General features: G+C 39.5%; 1 protein-coding gene and 1 long non-coding RNA gene across 2 annotated transcripts; one reads left to right on the forward strand and one right to left on the reverse strand.

Moving 5' to 3' along the window:
• The first annotated feature begins 337 nt into the window (after window positions 1-337).
• Window positions 338-16,488, forward strand: VCPIP1 (valosin containing protein interacting protein 1). The gene is made up of 3 exons (XM_068187523.1): window positions 338-3,244; window positions 8,253-8,339; window positions 11,256-16,488. The coding sequence occupies exons 1-3, from the start codon at window positions 556-558 to the stop codon at window positions 12,125-12,127; spliced, it is 3,648 nt and encodes a 1,215-aa protein (XP_068043624.1). The 5' UTR covers window positions 338-555; the 3' UTR covers window positions 12,128-16,488.
• LOC137472473 (uncharacterized) lies at window positions 2,380-10,987 on the reverse strand. The gene is made up of 2 exons (XR_010998202.1): window positions 10,294-10,987; window positions 2,380-6,733 (listed from the first exon to the last, which is right to left on the reverse strand). It is a non-coding gene; the product is annotated as an uncharacterized lncRNA (long non-coding RNA).
• Window positions 16,489-19,971: the final 3,483 nt, after the last annotated feature.

The following is a 19,971-nucleotide window of genomic DNA, read 5'->3' on the forward strand; positions in this document are numbered from 1 at the left end:
ATCCGAGCGAGACAGAGCAGAATGTACACGTGGGGTGTCACCTCACACCCTACTGGCACCCCCAGCGCTCCCGCAGGAAGCGCAACAAGCGCCGCCGAGCGCCTTGCCCGTCCCTCCCGGCCCACCCGCCCGCGGACTACACTTCCCAGCAACCTCGCCGGGGCTCGCCCCTCCCCCGCCCTCCCCCTCACCCCTGGATGGCATCACGGTCTCTGTAGTCTCCCCGTGGCACACAGATCCCTTTCCTACATCGGGCCTTGGCAGCGAACGAAACTATCGCTCCCGTCCGCCCCTGCGGCGCCGCGCGTGCGCCGCCGGCGTGGAAGTGCGCGAGGCCGCGGCGCTGCGGGCACTGAGGCGGCCGAGGGGCGGTGAGAGCGGCGGCGGCTTCCGCGTCGGGCGGGGGGTGGCGGGCGGCGCTCGGTACCGCACGGGCAGCACCGGCACCGGCGGCGTCTGAGAGGCGGCGGTCGTTGTCCGGCGCGCAGGGAATGCGCCTGTGAGGGCGGCGGAGGAGCGGGTGCGGGTGAAGCCCGGGCGGAGAGGAGCGGAGAGATGTCCCAGCCCCAGCAGCCGCCGCCGCCGTCCCCTCAGCAGCAGCCGCAGCCGCCGCCTCCGCCCGCCTCCAAGAAGCGAGACCGGCGCATCTTCTCGGGCACCTGCCCCGATCCCAAATGCCAGGCGCGGCTGTTCTTCCCGGCGCACGGGCCGCAGGGCAGCGGCAGCATCGAGTGCACGGACTGCGGGCGGCGCCACGAGCAGCGGCAGCTGCTGGCCGTGGAGGAGGTGACGGACCCCGACCTGGTGCTGCACAACCTGCTGCGGAATGCGCTGCTGGGCGTCAGCGGCGCCGGCCCGCCCCGCAGGAACACTGAGCTCGTCAAAGTCAATGGCCTCTCCAACTACCACTGCAAGCTCCTGGCCCCCATCCTGGCCCGCTATGGGATGGACAAGCAGACTGGCAAAGCCAAGCTCCTCACGGAGATGAACCAGGGAGACATCTTTGACTGCTCCCTTCTGGGTGACCGTGCCTTCCTCATCGAGCCAGAGCACGTTGAAACCATGGGTTATGGGAAGGACCGCTCTGGCAGCCTCATCTACCTGCACGACACCCTGGAGGACATCAAGAAAGCCAACAACAGTCAGGAGTGCCTCATTCCTGTCCACGTGGATGGAGATGGCCACTGCCTTGTCCATGCAGTCTCACGAGCGCTTGTTGGCAGAGAACTGTTCTGGCATGCTCTCCGAGAGAATCTAAAGAAGCATTTTGAGGAGAATCTAAGCCACTACAAGGCGCTTTTCCATGACTTTATTGATGCTGCGGAGTGGGAGGATATTATCAATGAATGTGACCCTTTGTTTGTTCCTCCAGAAGGTGTTCCAATGGGCCTTAGGAATATTCATATCTTTGGTCTGGCCAATGTGCTTCACCGGCCTATCATCCTGTTAGACTCCTTGAGTGGAATGCGAAGCTCTGGAGATTATTCAGCAACATTCCTCCCTGGTCTGATACCTCTGGAAAAATGCATGGGGAAAGATGGCATGTTGAACAAGCCGATCTGTATTGCGTGGAGTAGCTCAGGACGTAACCATTATATTCCTCTGGTTGGAATAAAAGGTGCTGCTTTACCTAAGCTGCCTAGGAAGCTCCTTCCTAAAGCCTGGGGAGTTCCTCAAGACCTCATCAAAAAATACATCATGTTAGAGGAGGATGGTGGTTGTATTATTGGAGGAGACAGAAGTTTGCAGGACAAGTACTTGATGAGGCTTGTTGCTGCAATGGAGGAGGTTTTCATGAGTAAACACGGTATCCACCCCAGTCTTGTAGCTGATGTGCATCAGTATTTCTACAGAAGGACTGGTGTAATAGGGGTCCAGCCCGAAGAGGTCACTGCAGCTGCCAAAAAAGCAGTGATGGACAACCGCCTTCACAGGTGCCTCATCTGTGGGGCTCTTTCAGAGCATCACGTTCCCCCAGAGTGGCTGGCTCCGGGGGGGAAGCTGTATAACCTGGCAAAAAGTACTCACGGCCAGCTAAGGCCTGACAAAAATTACAGTTTTCCCCTGAACAGTTTGGTGTGTTCTTACAACCCTGTGAAGGATGTGCTGGTACCAGACTATGGCCTGAGTAATTTGACTGTTTGTAACTGGTGCCATGGTAACTTAATGCGTCGTGTCAGAGAGGATGGGTCTGTTTTGTATATTGATGGAGACAGAACTAATACTAGGTCTTCAGGTGGCAAATGTGGCTGTGGATTCAAACATTACTGGGAAGGTAAAGAATATGACAATCTGCCTGAAGCTTTTCCTATAACTCTAGAGTGGGGTGGAAGAGTGGTGAGAGAGACTGTCTACTGGTTCCAGTATGAAAGTGACACCTCTTTGAACAGCAATGTGTATGATGTCGCCATGAAACTTGTTACCAAGCACTTCCCTGGCGAATTTGGTAGTGAGATTCTTGTGCAGAAAGTTGTCAACACAATACTGCACCAAACTGCCAAAAAGAACCCTGATGATTATACCCCTGTAAATATTGATGGTGCTCACGCCCAAAGAGCTGAGGATGTACAGCAAGGACAAGAGTTAGAGTCACAACTTCCAACCAAAATCATTTTGACTGGACAGAAGACTAAAACTTTGCACAAGGAGGAGTTGAATATGAGCAAGGCTGAAAGAACTATTCAGCAGAACATTGCAGACCAGGCTTCCGTAATGCAGAAACGGAAAAGTGAAAAATTGAAACAAGAGCATAAAGGGCAACCCAGGACTGCTTCTCCAGGGGCTATTCGTGAGGGGCCCTCGTCTGCACCTGCTACACCAACCAAAACCCCATATTCTCCAACATCTGCAAAAGAAAAGAAAATTCGAATAACCACCAATGATGGGAGGCAGTCAATGCTTACTTTGAAGTGCACTACCACCTTCTTGGAACTCCAGGAAGGCATAGCGAGAGAATTTAATATTCCCCCGTATTTGCAATGCATTCGCTACGGCTTTCCTCCAAAAGAGCTTCTGCCTCCCAAAGAAGGCATGGAAAACGAGCCTGTTCCTTTGCAGCACGGTGACAGGATTGCCATAGAAATTCTGAAGGGCAAGGAGGAAGGCAGGCAGGCTGCCTCAGCTCACTCAGCCCATGCTGTGAAGCACGAAGATGTTGCTGTGACCAGTAAGATCTCATCGAAGGACCTGCAAGAGCAAGTTGACAAGGAGATGTATTCGCTCTGTCTTCTGGCAACACTTATGGGTAAGGCTGACTTCGTGTTATTCTTCATAATTGTGTTTTTAAGTATAAGATAACGTGTTGCAAACTGTAGTCACATACACATTTCCCTTTTTCCTAAATCATGCTTAATCAGATTAATTCCCTTATTCCTTTATTAGAAGAACATTTAATATGGTGTCAGTGACTTTTAGAAATTGTATATATGAGGTATGTGAGATACTACTTCTTCCGTTACTATAAAGGCAAAGAGGCTATAAAGTCCTCTTTTAAAAATTGCTGTTAGAGGTGATTGCATCGCCTCTGCTGTCCTGCCTTTCATTAGGCACACTTTGGAAGTATATGTGTGAAAGCTACAGACTTTTTTTTTTCCTACATCTTATTCAGGTTTCCGGAAATAAATTCAGAGCAGGGATGAGAAGGGGATGCTGAGTGTCTGCTTATTGGAAGTTTGAGGAACAAATTTTCACCTTTGTAGTAGGAGGAAAGCCTGACATTTGGCCCCATGGGGATTTGTCTTGGTTTAAGCATATCAACTTGGCGTTTTCTTCTTAGGTAATTTGTTAGTTTTAAATGAAGATCTGGTCTTTTTAAAGATTTAAGAAAAGTAGTATTTCAGAATGTAAACAGAGGAGAAACTGAGTAAACATGGAACTGAATTCCAAAGGTTGGACATAGGGTTGCCAAGCTATACTTATAAATTATCAGTCATGTAAATCTGACTGTGAATAATTAATGACAAAAGGACTTTTCTCAGGTGCCTGTGTTTTTTATTTTCCTTTTTGAACTCAGGAGACTTGGACCCCTGTTTGTGTATTTTGTTCATCTGGTTTCACAGTTCTTGCTGCTTTCTGGCAGGAAGCAGAACTGTAATTATTATATATTCAGCTCTACGAACCAGTTGAATAGTCATGTTTACAGTTTTTTTTTTTTTTTTTGTGGGAGACTTCCCTTTGCTGGGGGCATTTGGTGTGGCTAAAGCATGTGATGTTTCAGAAACGAAACAATTATGTAATCACAGAGTGGTATGTCAGAAGTTCATCAAGCAGAACTTTGATTCTTTTCCAAGTGTGATTGTTTACTCCTGTGTCTTTTACAACATAGTGTGCTGCATCACTACTCACCTTGTCACACTGACATTTACACCCCAGTTCCAAAGTGCAGGAAAAAGTTAGGTTTAGAAGTTGTTTTAACTTTCAGATGAAGCTTAAAAGAGTGCTTTCCTGTCTGCAGGAAATACTGCTGGAAGTATAGTTACTTCAAAAAACTTTGGCATGCTTTAAAAATATATTGGTTACTTAAGCATTAAGATGTGTCATTATTTTACAGGTGCTTATCCATAAACTGTGAGCTGCTCTTGTGTGCAAGAATGACTTTTGGTCTTTGCCATCACTACTGTTAGATTCTGCTTTAAGAGCACTGGTTAGAATAGAATTTATCTCACCCTTCTCTGGCTGCATCCATTGTGCACTACTAATAGAAGTAAAAGCAGCAGCAAGTGATAAACCAACCATTTATAAAACCTTATGCAGCTACTGAATAAGATGCTGTTATTATAGCATCACTTTTCTCACTGGGTCTTCATCTTCCCTTAAAAATACTTGTGAGAGAAATCTAGTTACTAGACTGTTCACAATTGTGATTTTTCAATAGATTAACAAACTTCCCAAGTCCTTGCACTTTCTTAAGGGTGGCAATTCCTCAAGGTGGCATATTCAGCCTTTTGAGACACGAAGCCCTAGTTTTTCTCACCAACATTTCTGTACTGCCAAAAACTGCTGCAGAGGTCTGAGAACCAGCTTTGTAACTTTGTTCTCCTAAAAACATTCCTATAGAATGTTTCTATTCCTATAAAATATAGTGAGATTAGAATGTATAGAGGGGAGATGCTGTTGAGATAGCTCATTGAGCCAGACACACTTTTCTTTTCCCCAATGCCCATAGTGGAAGTGTGTCTTCAAACATCCATAATTATTCATTCTGTGTGCTTAAACCATTTTCTTTCATACAGAGTCTCCTGTAGGCTGAAATATTTTTCTTATTTCAACTACTAGAATTTTTCTTTTCTGGTCTCAGCTACTTATTAGAATTTTACATAATGTTCATAAGTTTTTCTGTATATAATTTTTAAAAAAGCCTTGGGAAATTAAATACAGTAATTTCTGGACCAATTAACATGTTATGCATGATTTTTTTGTAAAGCTTTATCTTCTTTTTTGTAATTTAGCTCAAAATGCAGAATTCTCTAGGGAAATTACTAAAGGAATTGGAATTTTGCATTAACATATTTAAAACATTATATTTTAAACCAGATTTAATTACAACCCTGCAGAGGCACTCTGAATATGTGCAAGCCAGATATTAATTTCTTTTGATTGCTTTGTTTTTCATTGATGAATTCATCCATACACTAGGAATCAAAACAGCCAGGTTTGAATTTAATGTATTATGTGATACCAGGATTTTCATGAAATTAAACAGCTTGCTTTGAAGCCAGATGAACTTCCCTCTAACGTTTGTTTATCAGTTGAGTTTTTTATTTGTGTTGCACTTTGTGTGTTCTCTCTGCTGTCTGAAGTGACAGTCCTGGGCTTGCAGCAGCTGCAGGCTAAGTTGTATCAGTGAACAAGGCCTGTTTGTGGGTAGGACAGTCTTGATTTGTTCCCATACCTTAATGTTCTGGGGTTGGAATCTGGTCTGAGGAAGTGTGTACTGGAGTAGGAACAGTATAATCTCTTTGATACATGTAGTGTCTTGAGGGAGTTTTTAATCTAACTAAATGATCATCCAAATTAACTTGTGACCTATAAACATCTTGCTACCATGGCAAATAAATCCAAAACAAACGGTAAAACTCAACTAGCAACAAACATGTGCAAACCTCAAATGTAGTTTAGTTGAGTCACACGCACTAGTTCCTCTGATCTGGGAAAGTGCTGTTGTAATTGTGGGCTTTTCTGGTCTTCCAGTGGGAGATGTCTATCAAAACAGTGTCATTAATTTGTATTTCTTTCAGTGGCTGATGCTTTTGTGTTGTGAGCCCTGCTCTCCATGCTTTCCTGCATGTAGTACTTGTTGGTATTGCATAAAAGGCTATCTAAACAGTGATGCTTCCCTTGTGCAAGTCTTGAAAAATCATGCCCACAGCAAATAGGGAATCATCCCTTGGAAAATATCAGTAATTCTAAAACTGGGCTTCTTCTTTAAGTCCAGTGGTTGTCTTGTGGAATGAGAGAGTCTTTCAAATAGTAATGGATTGCTTGATGCAGTAGTAAAGGAGTCCTTAGTATGGAGTCCTGCTGGCTGTGGCCTCTTCAGGCTTCAGTGGACTGGCAGCTGTATTCTGATACTTCTCAGTGCAGTGGTTATTTTGATTCCTGTGGGCAGTGTTTAAACCATCAGGGAAACTTGGAAGAGGCACAGCAGTGATGCTCTGGAGACACTGTGTATAGGGAAGTGCACTTCAAATTGCCAATGAGAGTAAGGACACAGGTAGCAGTGATAGAAGACTTCCTTCAGTAGATCATGGAAAATAAGAAAGAAGAGCAGCTGGTTGATTACTTCAATGTTCATCTTGGGAGCAAAGGCCGAATTTGTGAGCTTCATGTGCGAATGAATGCAGTGAGCCTGCGCGTATATGGTTTGAAGGAATGCTTTCAAAATGAATCAGATTATATCAGTCTCCTGTCTTTAAAACATCCAAAGACAGAATGTAGTGAATGTGCACTGTACCTTTGTAAAGCAAATGGGGGCTTGAGTAATGCCTGCAGTGGAGAGGGGAGTGATAGTTATGGGGGAACAGATGAGCAGGGGAGCGTACAGAGTCCCGTGCCTCCTGCACTCTTTTATTTTATTTTCCCTGTAACAGCAAGCAAAGACATATTGGTGGGTTATATTTTACAGCCTCACACATTCCAGCTATCTCTATCCAAGCAGTACAACCAGTTAACTATAGTTGAAGATTTACATTTTCCAATCTTAATAGAAATTTGAGAGATGTTGTTACTGAGATTTCAATCCCTATAGAAGGGGGCAATTTCTATCTAAAATATCTCAGTATGTTCCTTGTGTATTTGATGGAAAATGGGAAAAACTTTTTTTTCCTGAAAATGTGTATGCACAGTAGTTGTTTCTGCATCAGGAGAATAGAATTTATCAGAACTTTCTGGTAAGCAGTTTGTATTTTCTAAGCAGTTTGTACTGCTTAGACAGCTACAACACATGTCACTTCTGTGAAGCAGATAAGTGGTTAGCAAAATAAGGAAAAGGGTATAGGCAAAATGCAGATCTGAACTGATTGAGCAGGTGCTGTTAGGTCACTGATATTCCATCACTGTAACCCATTTTTTCTGTCCTTTCTTTATGTGGTCTAGGTTGGGTTTTTTTTTCTCTCCATGGCATTTAAAGTTGTTACATTTCAATGCCAATTTTGGCATTGTTGACAAACGCTGGTTATACAGGACTGCTAGGGCCTCATGGTTGGTATTTTGTTTCTAACTCTCAGGAAAAGCAAGGTACAGACATAGCTTCTCTGCAGCTGCCTGGGTGGACATTTGTGTCTCAGCTGCAGTATTAAGTCTACTGTGTGGCAGCTGTGAAATTGAGCTCTGATTTTCGAGGTGGTGTAGGGATATAGAATTCAAGTTTTAATGAGCAAGAATATGTGCTTGAATTTTGGAAGTGCGTTAGTAATTTCCTAGTTTAATGTTGAAAGCAGAGGTAGGAGGGGAATGGAGACTCATGTTTAGGACCTGGCAAAGAACCAGGAGCTGCACCTTGGATGAAATCAAATTTGGGAACTTTTGTACTAGAACATGTAGGATATTTGACTGCAGACAGTGGTATGTTTTTCTAAAAATCTTTCAATGTCCCAGGCTTATGTTCTGTGCATTTGCAATAAAAATTCAAATTCTTAATTGCATAGAAGAGAGTGAGGACTCAACTTTTGATTTAAGGAGTTACATTTTCAGCCATTGTCTATAATATGAAAATCCAACTGTTTAATTTTAATGTTCATGTTTGATTTTTACAGGAGAAGATGTTTGGTCTTACGCAAAGGGGCTTCCTCAGTTGTTTCAGCAGGGTGGAGTCTTCTACAGTATAATGAAGAAAACAACAGGTATTTTTTGGTTTTGTTTTTATTCCTTCCTTCCTTCCTCCGTTTCCAAATCGTGAAAATTGTAAATTGGTATTGAGTCACTTGTAAGCATAAATATATTTTTAAAAATTCTATTACTATGGTATATTTTCATTCTTAAATATTGGAGAACTCCTAATGCTCCCTCAGACAGACTAAGACTAGGGAATCTGTCTAAACCTATTTCATTGAACTTAAACCTCTTACTTTCTGAAATTTCCACTTCCTGAATTGTACAAACAACTTCTTTTTTCTTAATAACAATATGACCAAAAAAGTCAACTGTTTTTTTGTTTTCTTAATCTTTTTCTCCTGTAAAGATCAAACAACAAGAAAATCGTAGGACCTATTCCTTTACTTTAAGATGCTTACTGGATAAGGAGTTTTCCTTTCTTGTGCTTCTTAGAGGATCTTTTATAGAGGGTACTGCATGTTTTACATTTAAATGGTTGGTTAAATTTGTTTTTCATATTCCTAAGATTATTGTTCAAAAGTAAAACTATCCATCCCCTTCTTGAATTGCTGAATGTTGCATCTTGGGTTCTGTGCAGAATAACCAAGCAAGTAGAAGTATATTTGATTTTTAGGTGGCTTTACAAATACTGCTTACAAAAAATAGCAACTATTTCTTTAGAGAAGAAAGTACTAAGGAGTTATTTTCTCCCAAAGTTTATTTTATTGATGAAATCTTTGCATTCACAGTTCAGCTCTTGTGGTTTCAGCTATTATAATTGTCCCTTTGCTGCTTTCTTGCTGTTTGATTTTTTCTTAGGCAGTTTTATCAACCTTAACTTTATCTTACTTATTTCTGGAAATAAATTAAAATGTGTGATATACTCAATGCCCACTACCTCTCACTGAATTATTAGCCTGATAATAGAGTTAGCATGCAAGTGTCTTATATCTGTTTCCTTTTAGTTTTCCTTCTTCTAATATGCTTGCACAGTAACGAGTGGTGTATTGTTTGTGGAAAGTGAATCAGCTTAAACAGTGCCTCATGGAAAGGGTATTTTTGACCAATTAATGGCTAACCAAATTTGAAATCGTGGAATGAATCCAAGGAATTTTAACCCAAGTCAGCAAAAATGTCAAACTTAAAAGCCATTTTTCCTGGCTTACTGTGTAAGAAATAAGGCTGTAGGAGATAATAGTTTAAAATGCCTGCATAGAGAGAAGTGCAATAGTTTCAAATACAGACTGTCTTGGTATTTCAGCATTAGTACACTTTTACAATTCCTGTGTGCAACAGTCTGACTCATCTTTCCACTTTAAGAAGCTCCTTACCTATTTGTAATCTTTTAGGTAATGTAATAATGCACTTGTCATACTGGACCTTGGGAACAAAGCTGTCTGTGAAGTGTAGGTGCTGTTAATAGATTGAAACTTGATTTAATAGATCTTGTTTAAGATCCTACTTTGAGATTTTGGAATTGCAGTTTCAGAGGCAGTTTTGGTCAATCGTAGGAATTGTTTCAGTTCCCTCTTTTGCAAATGAAAGTTGAGCTGCTAAATTACGTACTTAAAATATTTTCTTCAGGCAAAGTTAGGCAGGTTTTTGAGGTTAAATTTTGTTCTGCATTTTGGCTGTTTGGTTATTGGTTCCCATGGATATGTAAAGAAAGGAGCTACATGTCTGAAGCTTTCAGAGTAAAATCTTCTTTGTAGGTCCTCTACAATTGTGCATGTGTGGATCAGAAGCTGTGGAGGATGAGTGAGATTAATCAGTAGGTTCACTAGGATGAAAACAGTTTAATAACTTAACAAATTATTGAATGACCTTTTCCACTGTTGCCCAGAATACTCATTTTGAAAGCATTGTATCTGGTAATAAAAATTAGAAATAGAATTTGCTTGTTGTGTTTCTTCCCTTCTGAATAATTTCTGGTGGTTTTCTTTAAGAATTTTGAGAATGAGAGAAAAAATCCCAACAATTTACCTGTTCCTGGCACCTTTTAAACTGTGTTGTTTTCATTGTAGCTCTCCATGCATAGCTGATGGAACTAAAGTGAAGAGAATGGTTGCAGCCAAGTTTTCATCTGCAGATAGCTTTTAACTCACAGAAAGCCACCATCACTGAAGTGATACCTTACTGCTTTTACCACAGCCCGCATGGGACAGAGTTGAAAGAGTTATTTTGTGTTTTATGATGATAAACTGTGAAAAATGAATGTTGTCCATTTTTGGCACACAGAAACTTCAGAACTTAAAATTATGTAGTGAACTCTCAGTTTTAACAGATTGGTCAAATTATAAGTGGGACAATTAAACAAACAGCAGAGCATTAACATTATGCCTTATGTTTGTTTTGTAAAGGATAATAGTTATAATATCCAGGACTACTAAATACAGTAAGCTTGAAACACTTCTGTTAATCTGGCAACACTTCCTCCCAGAGAACAAGACAAAATAGCAAATTTGAAGTTCCTCAGGCTTAGCAGCAGTTAGACAACCAGAAATCCTACTACAGTTCTAACTGGTATGGAAGTAGTCTCAAATAGTATTTCCCTAGATAGTGTTTTGGAATGTTCTCCTTATCAGTTTTCGGGTTTTGATTTTTGATGGTTTAGTTTTGTGTGATTTTGGGGGTGTGGGGTGGTGGTAGTGATGGGGTTTGGCTTGTTTTACATTACTGCAAGTTGTAGAGGTGTGGTTATTTTATCTTGTAGTAGTACAGTATTGTCTCTTCATCAGAGTCATTACAGAAGGCAGCAGCATCTTTGCTACATGCTGTGGTTATTGTATGGCATAAAATCCTAAGGTTTTTCTCCAGTTACAGTAGTAACTTTGTGTTTGATTTTACATACTTGATTCAGTAAATTTAAATACAGTAATTATTGTGTGTTCAGAGCATGCCTTAAAATATGTTAGCACTTTGAATAACTTTTCCTGTCTTTATAGGTTTGGCTGATGGCAAGCACTGCACTTTTCCACATCTTCCTGGTAAAAACTTTGTGTACAATGCAGCAGAAGACAGATTAGAGCTGTGTGTGGATGCTGCTGGGCACTTCCCGATCGGTCCTGATGTTGAAGAGCTGGTTAAAGAGGCCTTAAGTCAAGTGCGAGCAGAAGCTACTTCAAGAAGCAGGGAAGCAAGTCCTTCACATGGAATGCTGAAGCTGGGTAGTGGTGGAGTAGTGAAAAAGAAATCTGAACAACTGCATAACATAACTGCATTTCAAGGAAAGGGTCATTCCCTAGGAACTGCATCTAGTAGTCAACAACATGATCAAAGAGCCAGGGAAGCACCACTTTTAAGAAAGCATAGCACAGAAACGGACTTCAGTCCTTCTGCTAAAATTGAGCCTTCTGTATTCACAGCTGCTTCTGGTAACAGTGAGCTTATTCGAATTGCTCCGGGAGTTGTGACAATGAGAGACAGCAGGCAGCTTGACCCCACTTTGATTGAGGCACAGAGAAAAAAGTTGCAGGAAATGGTCTCTTCTATTCAGGCTTCAATGGATAGACATTTGCGGGATCAGAATACAGAGCAGTCAGCATCAGTTGATGTATCTCAAAGAAAAGTAGAGGCAGTGAGTTCAACTGCTAAAACTGGGAGCTTTCAGGCTGCCTTACCCGAATCATTCTCTGCACCAAGTGGTACTGAACACTTGAATACTGAATCAACTGATGGTAACATGGTGAATTCTGTGGGAACAACATTCCCTGCAAGGTCTAAAGCACGAAAGGGAAATTCTGTTGAGGAGCTTGAGGAGATGGATAGTCAAGATGCAGGAATCATTAATGCAACTGAGCCAATGGATCATTCTTGATAGGTTAAAATCTAATAAGGGTAGAAGAAATTACTGTTCAAATGTAATGTTTATTGGCTGGGCCACACAAAGTGATTAGTTATTAAATCTTGTATGTATGTCAAAGATTATATCATCTTATTCAGTGCATGATAAGCATGTGATTGGCAATAGCTTTCAATATTACCATACTGCTGCCCAGGCTGGCTCTGTTACCTGTAAATTAGTTATTAGGAAATGCACTGAGATAAATATCTGCTGTACATGTGGGTTCTTGAAAATTCTTTGTAATTTTTAGTTTCTTTAAAGTCTTAAAATTTAAGCCCATGCAAGGTTCTTACCATGCTAGCTTAAGGTTACTGGAAGGGCTAGAAAAGCAAAACTAGGAACATGGCTAAGTTGATTCTGTCCCAGGTACTTAATTCCAATAAAAAATACCCTATTATCATAAATTAGACATAAATTTCAAAAAGTAACTGAAACTAAACTTGTGCTCAATTTGATAATGTAGCATATACCGTCCTTTTAATTACACTTTTCTGGCACTTCTCCAACTTAATAACTTTTTCATTCATATCCTTCTCTCAGAAATCTTGGAATAAGTGTAACTTTAGTAAACTGAAGTATAAGTTCTCCTTATTGTCACGTAGAAAGCAAATTAGAAAAAAGGCCACATAGCTTATGATGAAGACACATTGAATGTGGTGTGGTTATGCATGGCTCTCTGAGTCAACACAACCATTTTGGTGCTCTCTTGGTAGCATTTCCTCCCAAATACCAAACTGGTCAGGTGGTTGTGCAACTTTTGAGACAATTACAGGAGAGACGTTCGTTGGCAATTGCAAGTAAGAGCAAATACTCATTGGCAAATCCATTTCTTTTAGAAGACTTAGATTGCTAGCATTGGTTAGAAATGGCAAAAATGAAATAACAGCTGTCCTCTTAAGAGCAAATTAACAATTTATTGGAAGGAAATGACTCTCTAACACACATTATCCTGAAGTGTTTGGTGATAATTGAGCTTTTAGAAGCTCGCTCTTTACTCTGTAGGAGCAAGGGATACATGCTGTTTCAGTGTCTATAAAGACTACCCACCTCTCTCAGCCTCACTTCAGTTTGTGCTGCAGATTTCCCCGCATCAGTGATAATAGAGCTGGTATCCACTTAAGTAGTGTGTTCATCAGACCTGTAGTGCTAGTTTTTAAGAAGCAGCCATTGTGCTTGCTCCCTAAGGATGGAATGTGTTTTTGATACTGCACTTTGCTTCCTATCTTCATAGTCATTTAAATGCACTATTGTTACTTCTTCTCATGGTAAAATAACATGGAATGGATGAAGAGATGCTAATATAGCTTCAAAGGATTTAAGAGCATTTAAATACTGAAGTCTGTGTTTGTGCACATGTAGGTTTTTACCAGTTCACAAATGTGGTTTGTGTTGTGTGTATTTGTATTCAGGAAAGTCTCCTCACTTTTTACATTTCGAATCACTTAAACAGTTCTAAGCGTTAGAATTATAAAATGTCCCATGGGGAAGGATTTATTTTTGTATGTAGAACTGAAATGAAGCAAGTCACTTAAAGAATAGCCCTTCTCTTTTGTCATGGTAAATTAAAATTACTCTGTTGGTTAACTTTTTATGTAAATGGTACAAATATTTTATGACTTCATACACTACTTAGAGGTAAAATATAAATATCACATTTTCACAAATAAATGAAAAATGTTAAGATCTCAAATTGCTATCCGGTAAGTTAGCAATTTGGAAACTTGGAATGTATGAAGTAATTGGCTTGCCAGAACTGACCTTGCTGATGCACTGATTAACTGGCAGGGCTTATTCAATGAGAAACAGGATGCACATGCAGCACCTGGAAGCCTGCCATGACTTCTGAAAACATTTAGTCTCCCATGAATCAGTCTAGCTTTCTGAAGGCTACATCTATATAGAAAATGTTGAGTAGAGGCTTGTGCTTTGTCACAGTGTTAAAAAAGTATAGCAGTGACTTGTTCCTGGGAAAGAATTTCAATCAGGAGAGGCTGAGGGGGGGGAATCTGCTGGATCTCTTGCATTTTAGACCAGGTAACCAATGCTTTGACAGTTTTAACCTTTTCTTTAGGAAAAAAGTCTCCCTTGGCTGGAAAAATAATGAGCAAGCAGTATATATGAGAGAATGTCAAGTTTGAAATAAATTGAAGTATTTATTGCACATCATTCTTATTTCAAGGAAAAACGCTTACTTCTTTCATGCCTTTCTGGTAAGACTGCAGAAGTTTGTGTGCCTTTTACTGTGTAAAGAGGAAGGCTTGGTTTAGTTTTGACACACTTCCCATTTCAGCAGTAATTTGACATTTTCCTTCTTATCTAAATAGACATAGAAACAGATAATAGCTCTGTTTGACTCATCATTAGTGTCATCTCGGGCCCAGTCAAGTCATGTAGACCAGAACCCTCCAGTTCCTAAAAGAAGATGGTCTCACAGAACTGGTAAAATGGTGTCAGTCACAAGATCCACTGGTGTGAATTCTGGAAGGCAGGATTGTGCATATTTCTTTGCAGTGTTCTTATCTCACATAGCTTTTTCATGCTTTTAATATCAGTGGTTTTGAGAAAGATAGATAGCGCCTTTGATACTCTCAAGTGAAGCTAAACTTTATCTACGTGCTAGTGAGATATATGACTGTGCAGGAGAAGTGAAATAAAGAACACTGAAGTGTAAGTTGGAACAGATGTTTCGTTTGGTTGCTGGCAGTGGGTGCAAATGTAAGTGGAGACAAATCTGTGTGCCTGTCCAAGAAGCATCAGTGTGCTTGTTAGAATTCCCTGTTGGAGTCAGGAAAATGCTGGTGAGGTACAAGGGCGGGGAAGACTTCAGCTCATAGTGGATGAGAAGATGTGTCAGTAGGACTTCTCAAATGTCAAGAATGGTGCCCTTTTCTTGAAAAGTAAAGGCAACCAACCCAAATTCTTGCTGCCAAATTGCCTGTGGAAAGAGGGTGTGGTTTTGAGTACCCACTTTGATTACTTTCTTATCTGAAGGCCAAGGATCTTCTATGCTGTGTCTCATGGCAAAGAAGACACATTATTGGAAAATCCTAAATGTTACTATGGCTTGGTATGAATAATCCAAAGAAAAGATGATTGCTAAAAATACAGGCCTAGTACAAAAATAAAAAAAGGGAATGAACTAGATTGCTGATGAGCATATGGGAAACCTCAGGAGAACAGATCAGTTTTCCAAGACTTTTACTACTTCAAATGGCTAGCTGCTTAGTTGACTTTTTGATAGTGCTGGTTCTCTCTGAATTGTTTGCATTTCAGTGAGGGAAAAGAAATAGCAGATTTTCAAATGAAATCAAAGAAATGTATTTGGGATGTCTTCCCTGTTGTAGTCACAAAACAGCTGTGTGCATTGTTGGCTTTGTGAATTCCATATAGTTTACTAGTCTTGAGCTGGCTGCAAAATACAAGCTAGATGTTGCCTCTGACAGAGTGCTCTAGCAGTGTCACAGAGGCACAGTGCCACAGGGCTGTGTGCTAACAACCCTGCAAGGCCAAAATACTTGATTTACAATCTTTAATAAAGTAGAATCTGTTGTCATTGTCACAGGGTTAGTGGAGTTGCTTGCTACTTTTTCAATATGCTGAAAATGCCAGGTAACAAAATTCTTGGTATGTTTACAGTTGGGAGAGTGATGCTCAATCTGAGTTGTATGGAAAATGAATTATTTAAGAAGATGCCACTGTTATCTCTACATTTGTTTGGCTCCTATTTTTAAATATCAGAATCTACAGGCTTTTGTAAAATAATAATAATATGAATATGAAGTTAATCCTTTTGTTAAAAAAGCCACAACAGAGAGTGGTTTCTTTGTTTTGCTTGTGGATATCAGTTTAGCTTCATGAAGAAGTTGCTTAAGATCTTTAGAATGCAGGATTCCCTCTGAGCCCTTATGCCTGTGGTTGAGCAATAAAAGGTTGAAACAAGAGTGGTATTTTCAGAGTTATTTTACGTTTGATGAGGATTATTGCCAAGAAATGAAAGAGTGCACTTTTAGGAGGGAATGCTATTTAAAATGTATAAATAGGAATTAAAATAGTGTATATATTTAGAAAAAAAATCTTTTTAAAAAGTAAGTGCTTTACATGTTGAATTAAAAATAAATTAGCATAGAAACTATACCATCTTCACAGTACTGGCTGTTATCCAGCAAGGTTTGGTTTGTTCTATTTGTGATTGCTGTACTAATTATATTTGATTTTTTTATCAGTAATGTAACAATAGTGTATTATAACAGTATATAGTGTACTATACTACACTTCACTGTACAGTATTTGGAATTTTCTTTGATTGCTATATTAAAATTATAAGTTGAAACATCTGCTTTGGTTTTATAAGGTGTAATTTTTATCTTGCCTTTCGCACATTAGCTTGTTTAATTAATGCTGATTTGCCTACAAAATGAGTCAGTTGAAAATTTATTACTTTCTGCATTTTGCATATAAATTGCATTATACTTGCATACATGAATACTAGTACAGAAGTTGAAAAGCTGATGCAATTCTTAGAAAAGTAAGATCTGATGTTACCTATTTTCCTTTAGTAATGGTTCTTTCTCAAAATAATTTTTTGAGAGAAAATATCTCTAAGAAAAAAGTTGGGTTTTTTGACCTCGTACCTAATCTAAATATTTCATTGAACACATAGGACCTTTGAATTTGAGAAATTTCTAAACCATATATGTTTCATATATTTGAGACCAAAATTCAAGACCTGAATATTTTTTTTCAAAGTTGTCATGAAGAAGATGTAGAAAAATGCTGACCAAGTCAACATTTAAGATACCTTGCAATCTGTGATTTGAAACGTTGGTCAAAGTGTATTTCAAAGCAAAATTTTAATGCATGCATATAATAGTCAAGTATGAATAGTACAATTTGGAAGAACTAGGCTTTTGAAAATTTGGTAATACTCAAAGATGAACATATTGACAACTATTTAAATTATCTCTATGCTTTTCCCACCAGCTACATGTGGTACTTTGTTTCACAAATTTGCTTTAATCAAAGCTTCTGAGCCTAGAAACAAGCCATAAAACCCATCTGCAAAACTCTTGTGTTACTTCTTCCTGTATTTACTGAAAGGCCTTAATTCCAAGTGTGCTAGCATTAAAGCATTCTTTTAAATGATGGGTGTAAATACACTGTTAATTTTGATTGCGTGTCATATCATGAAGAATTGAAAATTATCCTTCAGAAGATTTGTATTTCAAAAGCTTAAATGATTAATGCTAAGCTAGAAATTCGCTCATCTTTATTAATACAGTATTTATCATCTTAGCCAAAAAACAGTACTGAATGTATGAAGCAACAAAGTTAAGTGTGCTTTCAAAGTGTTTTAATTTTACTTCTGCGATTAATTGTACAGTCTTAATATCTGTCTCAATTTTTATTTTGGATTGGAGTTGTTTGGGTTGTTATTTGTTGTTTGGTTGGTTTGGCTCATTTTTTTCTTATGCATATCCACAGCAAATCTGTTGTAACATCACTGTAAAACCCCATCTTCCAGTCGCCATAAAACTCCTCAAAATACAACCTTATCCTTAGGGTCAGGGTGAGAGTGAACATTGGATATCCATCAGAATGTGTAGCGAGTTATGGAAGGTGCTTTTGGTATTACAAAGTTAATTCAAACACCTTATACTGTCCGCAGAAGTTAATTGAAATCATGTTGCTTTGCTTGATGTAGAGGTTTTGATAAATGTTGGCTTCTACTGCTTTGTGTAGTTTTGAGTATTTATTACTCAGAAATGGATAAAGAAAAGTAGGTGTTTAGATTCACTGTAGACTTGATGGCCAAGCTAACATTGCAGAAACCCTGTTGCTGCAGGTGCTTTGAAATGGATTATTTGGATTTGAATTACTTAAATTGCTGTATACTGGGTTATTCTGAACATCTGTTAACACAGAGGAATTAGGCTTCAGTGTAAGCATGACCTCTCTTGCAGTAACTTGCAGGCACTTTAAGAGGTTTCAGAAAAGACTATTATTCTTTGTTCTGTTACTGAAAAAACATTGATTATGAGATAGCTGCACAGACTTGTAGTTGGACTTTATCCACCTCTATTTTTAAAAGACTGCCTAATTTTGTTTTCCACTGGAAATAATACTTCTAGTGGCTTGTCTTGCTGGTAGCAAATCTAATTTCACTTCTAAAGTGATCCTGTAGGTCTGGACTGGGTCTGTGCTGTTTGGAAACTCGTATTCAATAAGTGAAAAATTAAAAGAAAGATGGCAGATGGAAGGAAGTTACCGGAAATTCTAAGAAGGTTTAAATGGTGCTGTGGTTCGTATTAGCCAACAGTCTGTGGAGTCTGGCTGGATGAAATGCAGTCACTTCTTACAAATCCACAAGGCATGCTTCAAGCAACTTCTTTCAGAATAAGAAAACTTGATTTTATAGGCTACTTTGTCAAGTCAGTGTATAAGATTTTCTTTAAAATGAAGTTTCTTTTAGATTGTCACATTGTTGTGTAAATGTAGAGCAATACTTGCCAGACGCTACCTCCTGATGTTAAATTCTCCTTTCCCACATGCATTTGTGCCGCCTCTGTGAATCCTCAAGAGGTCTTCTGACACTGGGCTGCCTTTCCTGCTTGCCTTTCATCTGTCTTTTGAATTTTATTTTATATCCTTTTTACCACGGATGTGTTTGCAAGTTTATTGTCCTCTATTTATACTGTGCTTCTTAGAGACACTAAGAGGCAGCAAATGATCAAATTTCACACAAAGTAGACTGATGTGTAAGAAAACCTTATTACAAGCACAGAAACCTTATATGGCACAGAAAGGAACAAGGGGAGATTTCTGGGACATGGGAGTACTTACCTGCATATTCAGAAGGGAAGGAGATGCATAAGGATTTATCAGTGTTTGTAAAAATTCACCTTGTAGTTTGGTAGGCAGTCATGTTTTATGTTGTTCCATCTCCATGGTGGAACTTCAGAAGCTGCAGTGACTCACTCCAAATCTGAGGATTTCCCTGAGATACAACTTTCTTTTCTCCCAGGAGCAGAAGCTGCCAAATATATACATTTCAGCCCCATGGGAGAGAAGGGGTGAGACCTTAGCACACATTGCCCCATGATGATGTAGGTTTTGTGGCAGTGAGAAAAAAGCCAAAACACACAGAAAAGGCAAGAGCCTAACTTAAATGCATGGAGAATGAAATAACTCTTATTTTTATTTATATGCTCAAATCTGCCCAAGCATTGCTCAGTGCATACCAAATCCTACATCTGATTGCTGCACATACAGCAGTTACATACAAGAACACTACTTCTTTCTCCACTGTGTCTTTCTTAGAATAAGGCCCTTCCTGGCTTCCTAAGACAGATGCTGGAAATAGCAATTATTTTTGCAAGCAGCAAAGAGGAATGCAGAAAATAAAGGTCAAGAGTACCTGCTTCTTTTTGCTTTCAAAATAAGAAAAGTCAAGGCATGGTACAATGAAAAAAAAATGAATGCCACTATTTATTTCTTTATTCCTTTTGTTTTTCCTAACTGTAACCACTTCTTTACCCTGTCACATTCATCTTTTTTTTTTTTTTTTTTTTTTTTTATTCCCTGCATTTGAGGTCAGCTGAGGTAGCCCATTCCCTCCTTCATCTGGTAACTTTGGACTCTCAGGTCTCTATTAAGTCAGCAGCCCACAAATTCCCAGCTATCTATTGCCATTGTGAAAATAATATTTTATTACATAACATTTTGTTCCTTTCCAACCCTGACCCTGAGGTTCTACATTGTAAACTCTCATAAACTCACATCTTTTCACAAACTTGGAAAATACATTTACAGTAACTGAA

Source organism: Anomalospiza imberbis, chromosome 1, assembly GCF_031753505.1.
Source record: "Anomalospiza imberbis isolate Cuckoo-Finch-1a 21T00152 chromosome 1, ASM3175350v1, whole genome shotgun sequence".
NCBI classification, from domain to species: Eukaryota; Metazoa; Chordata; class Aves; order Passeriformes; family Viduidae; genus Anomalospiza; species Anomalospiza imberbis.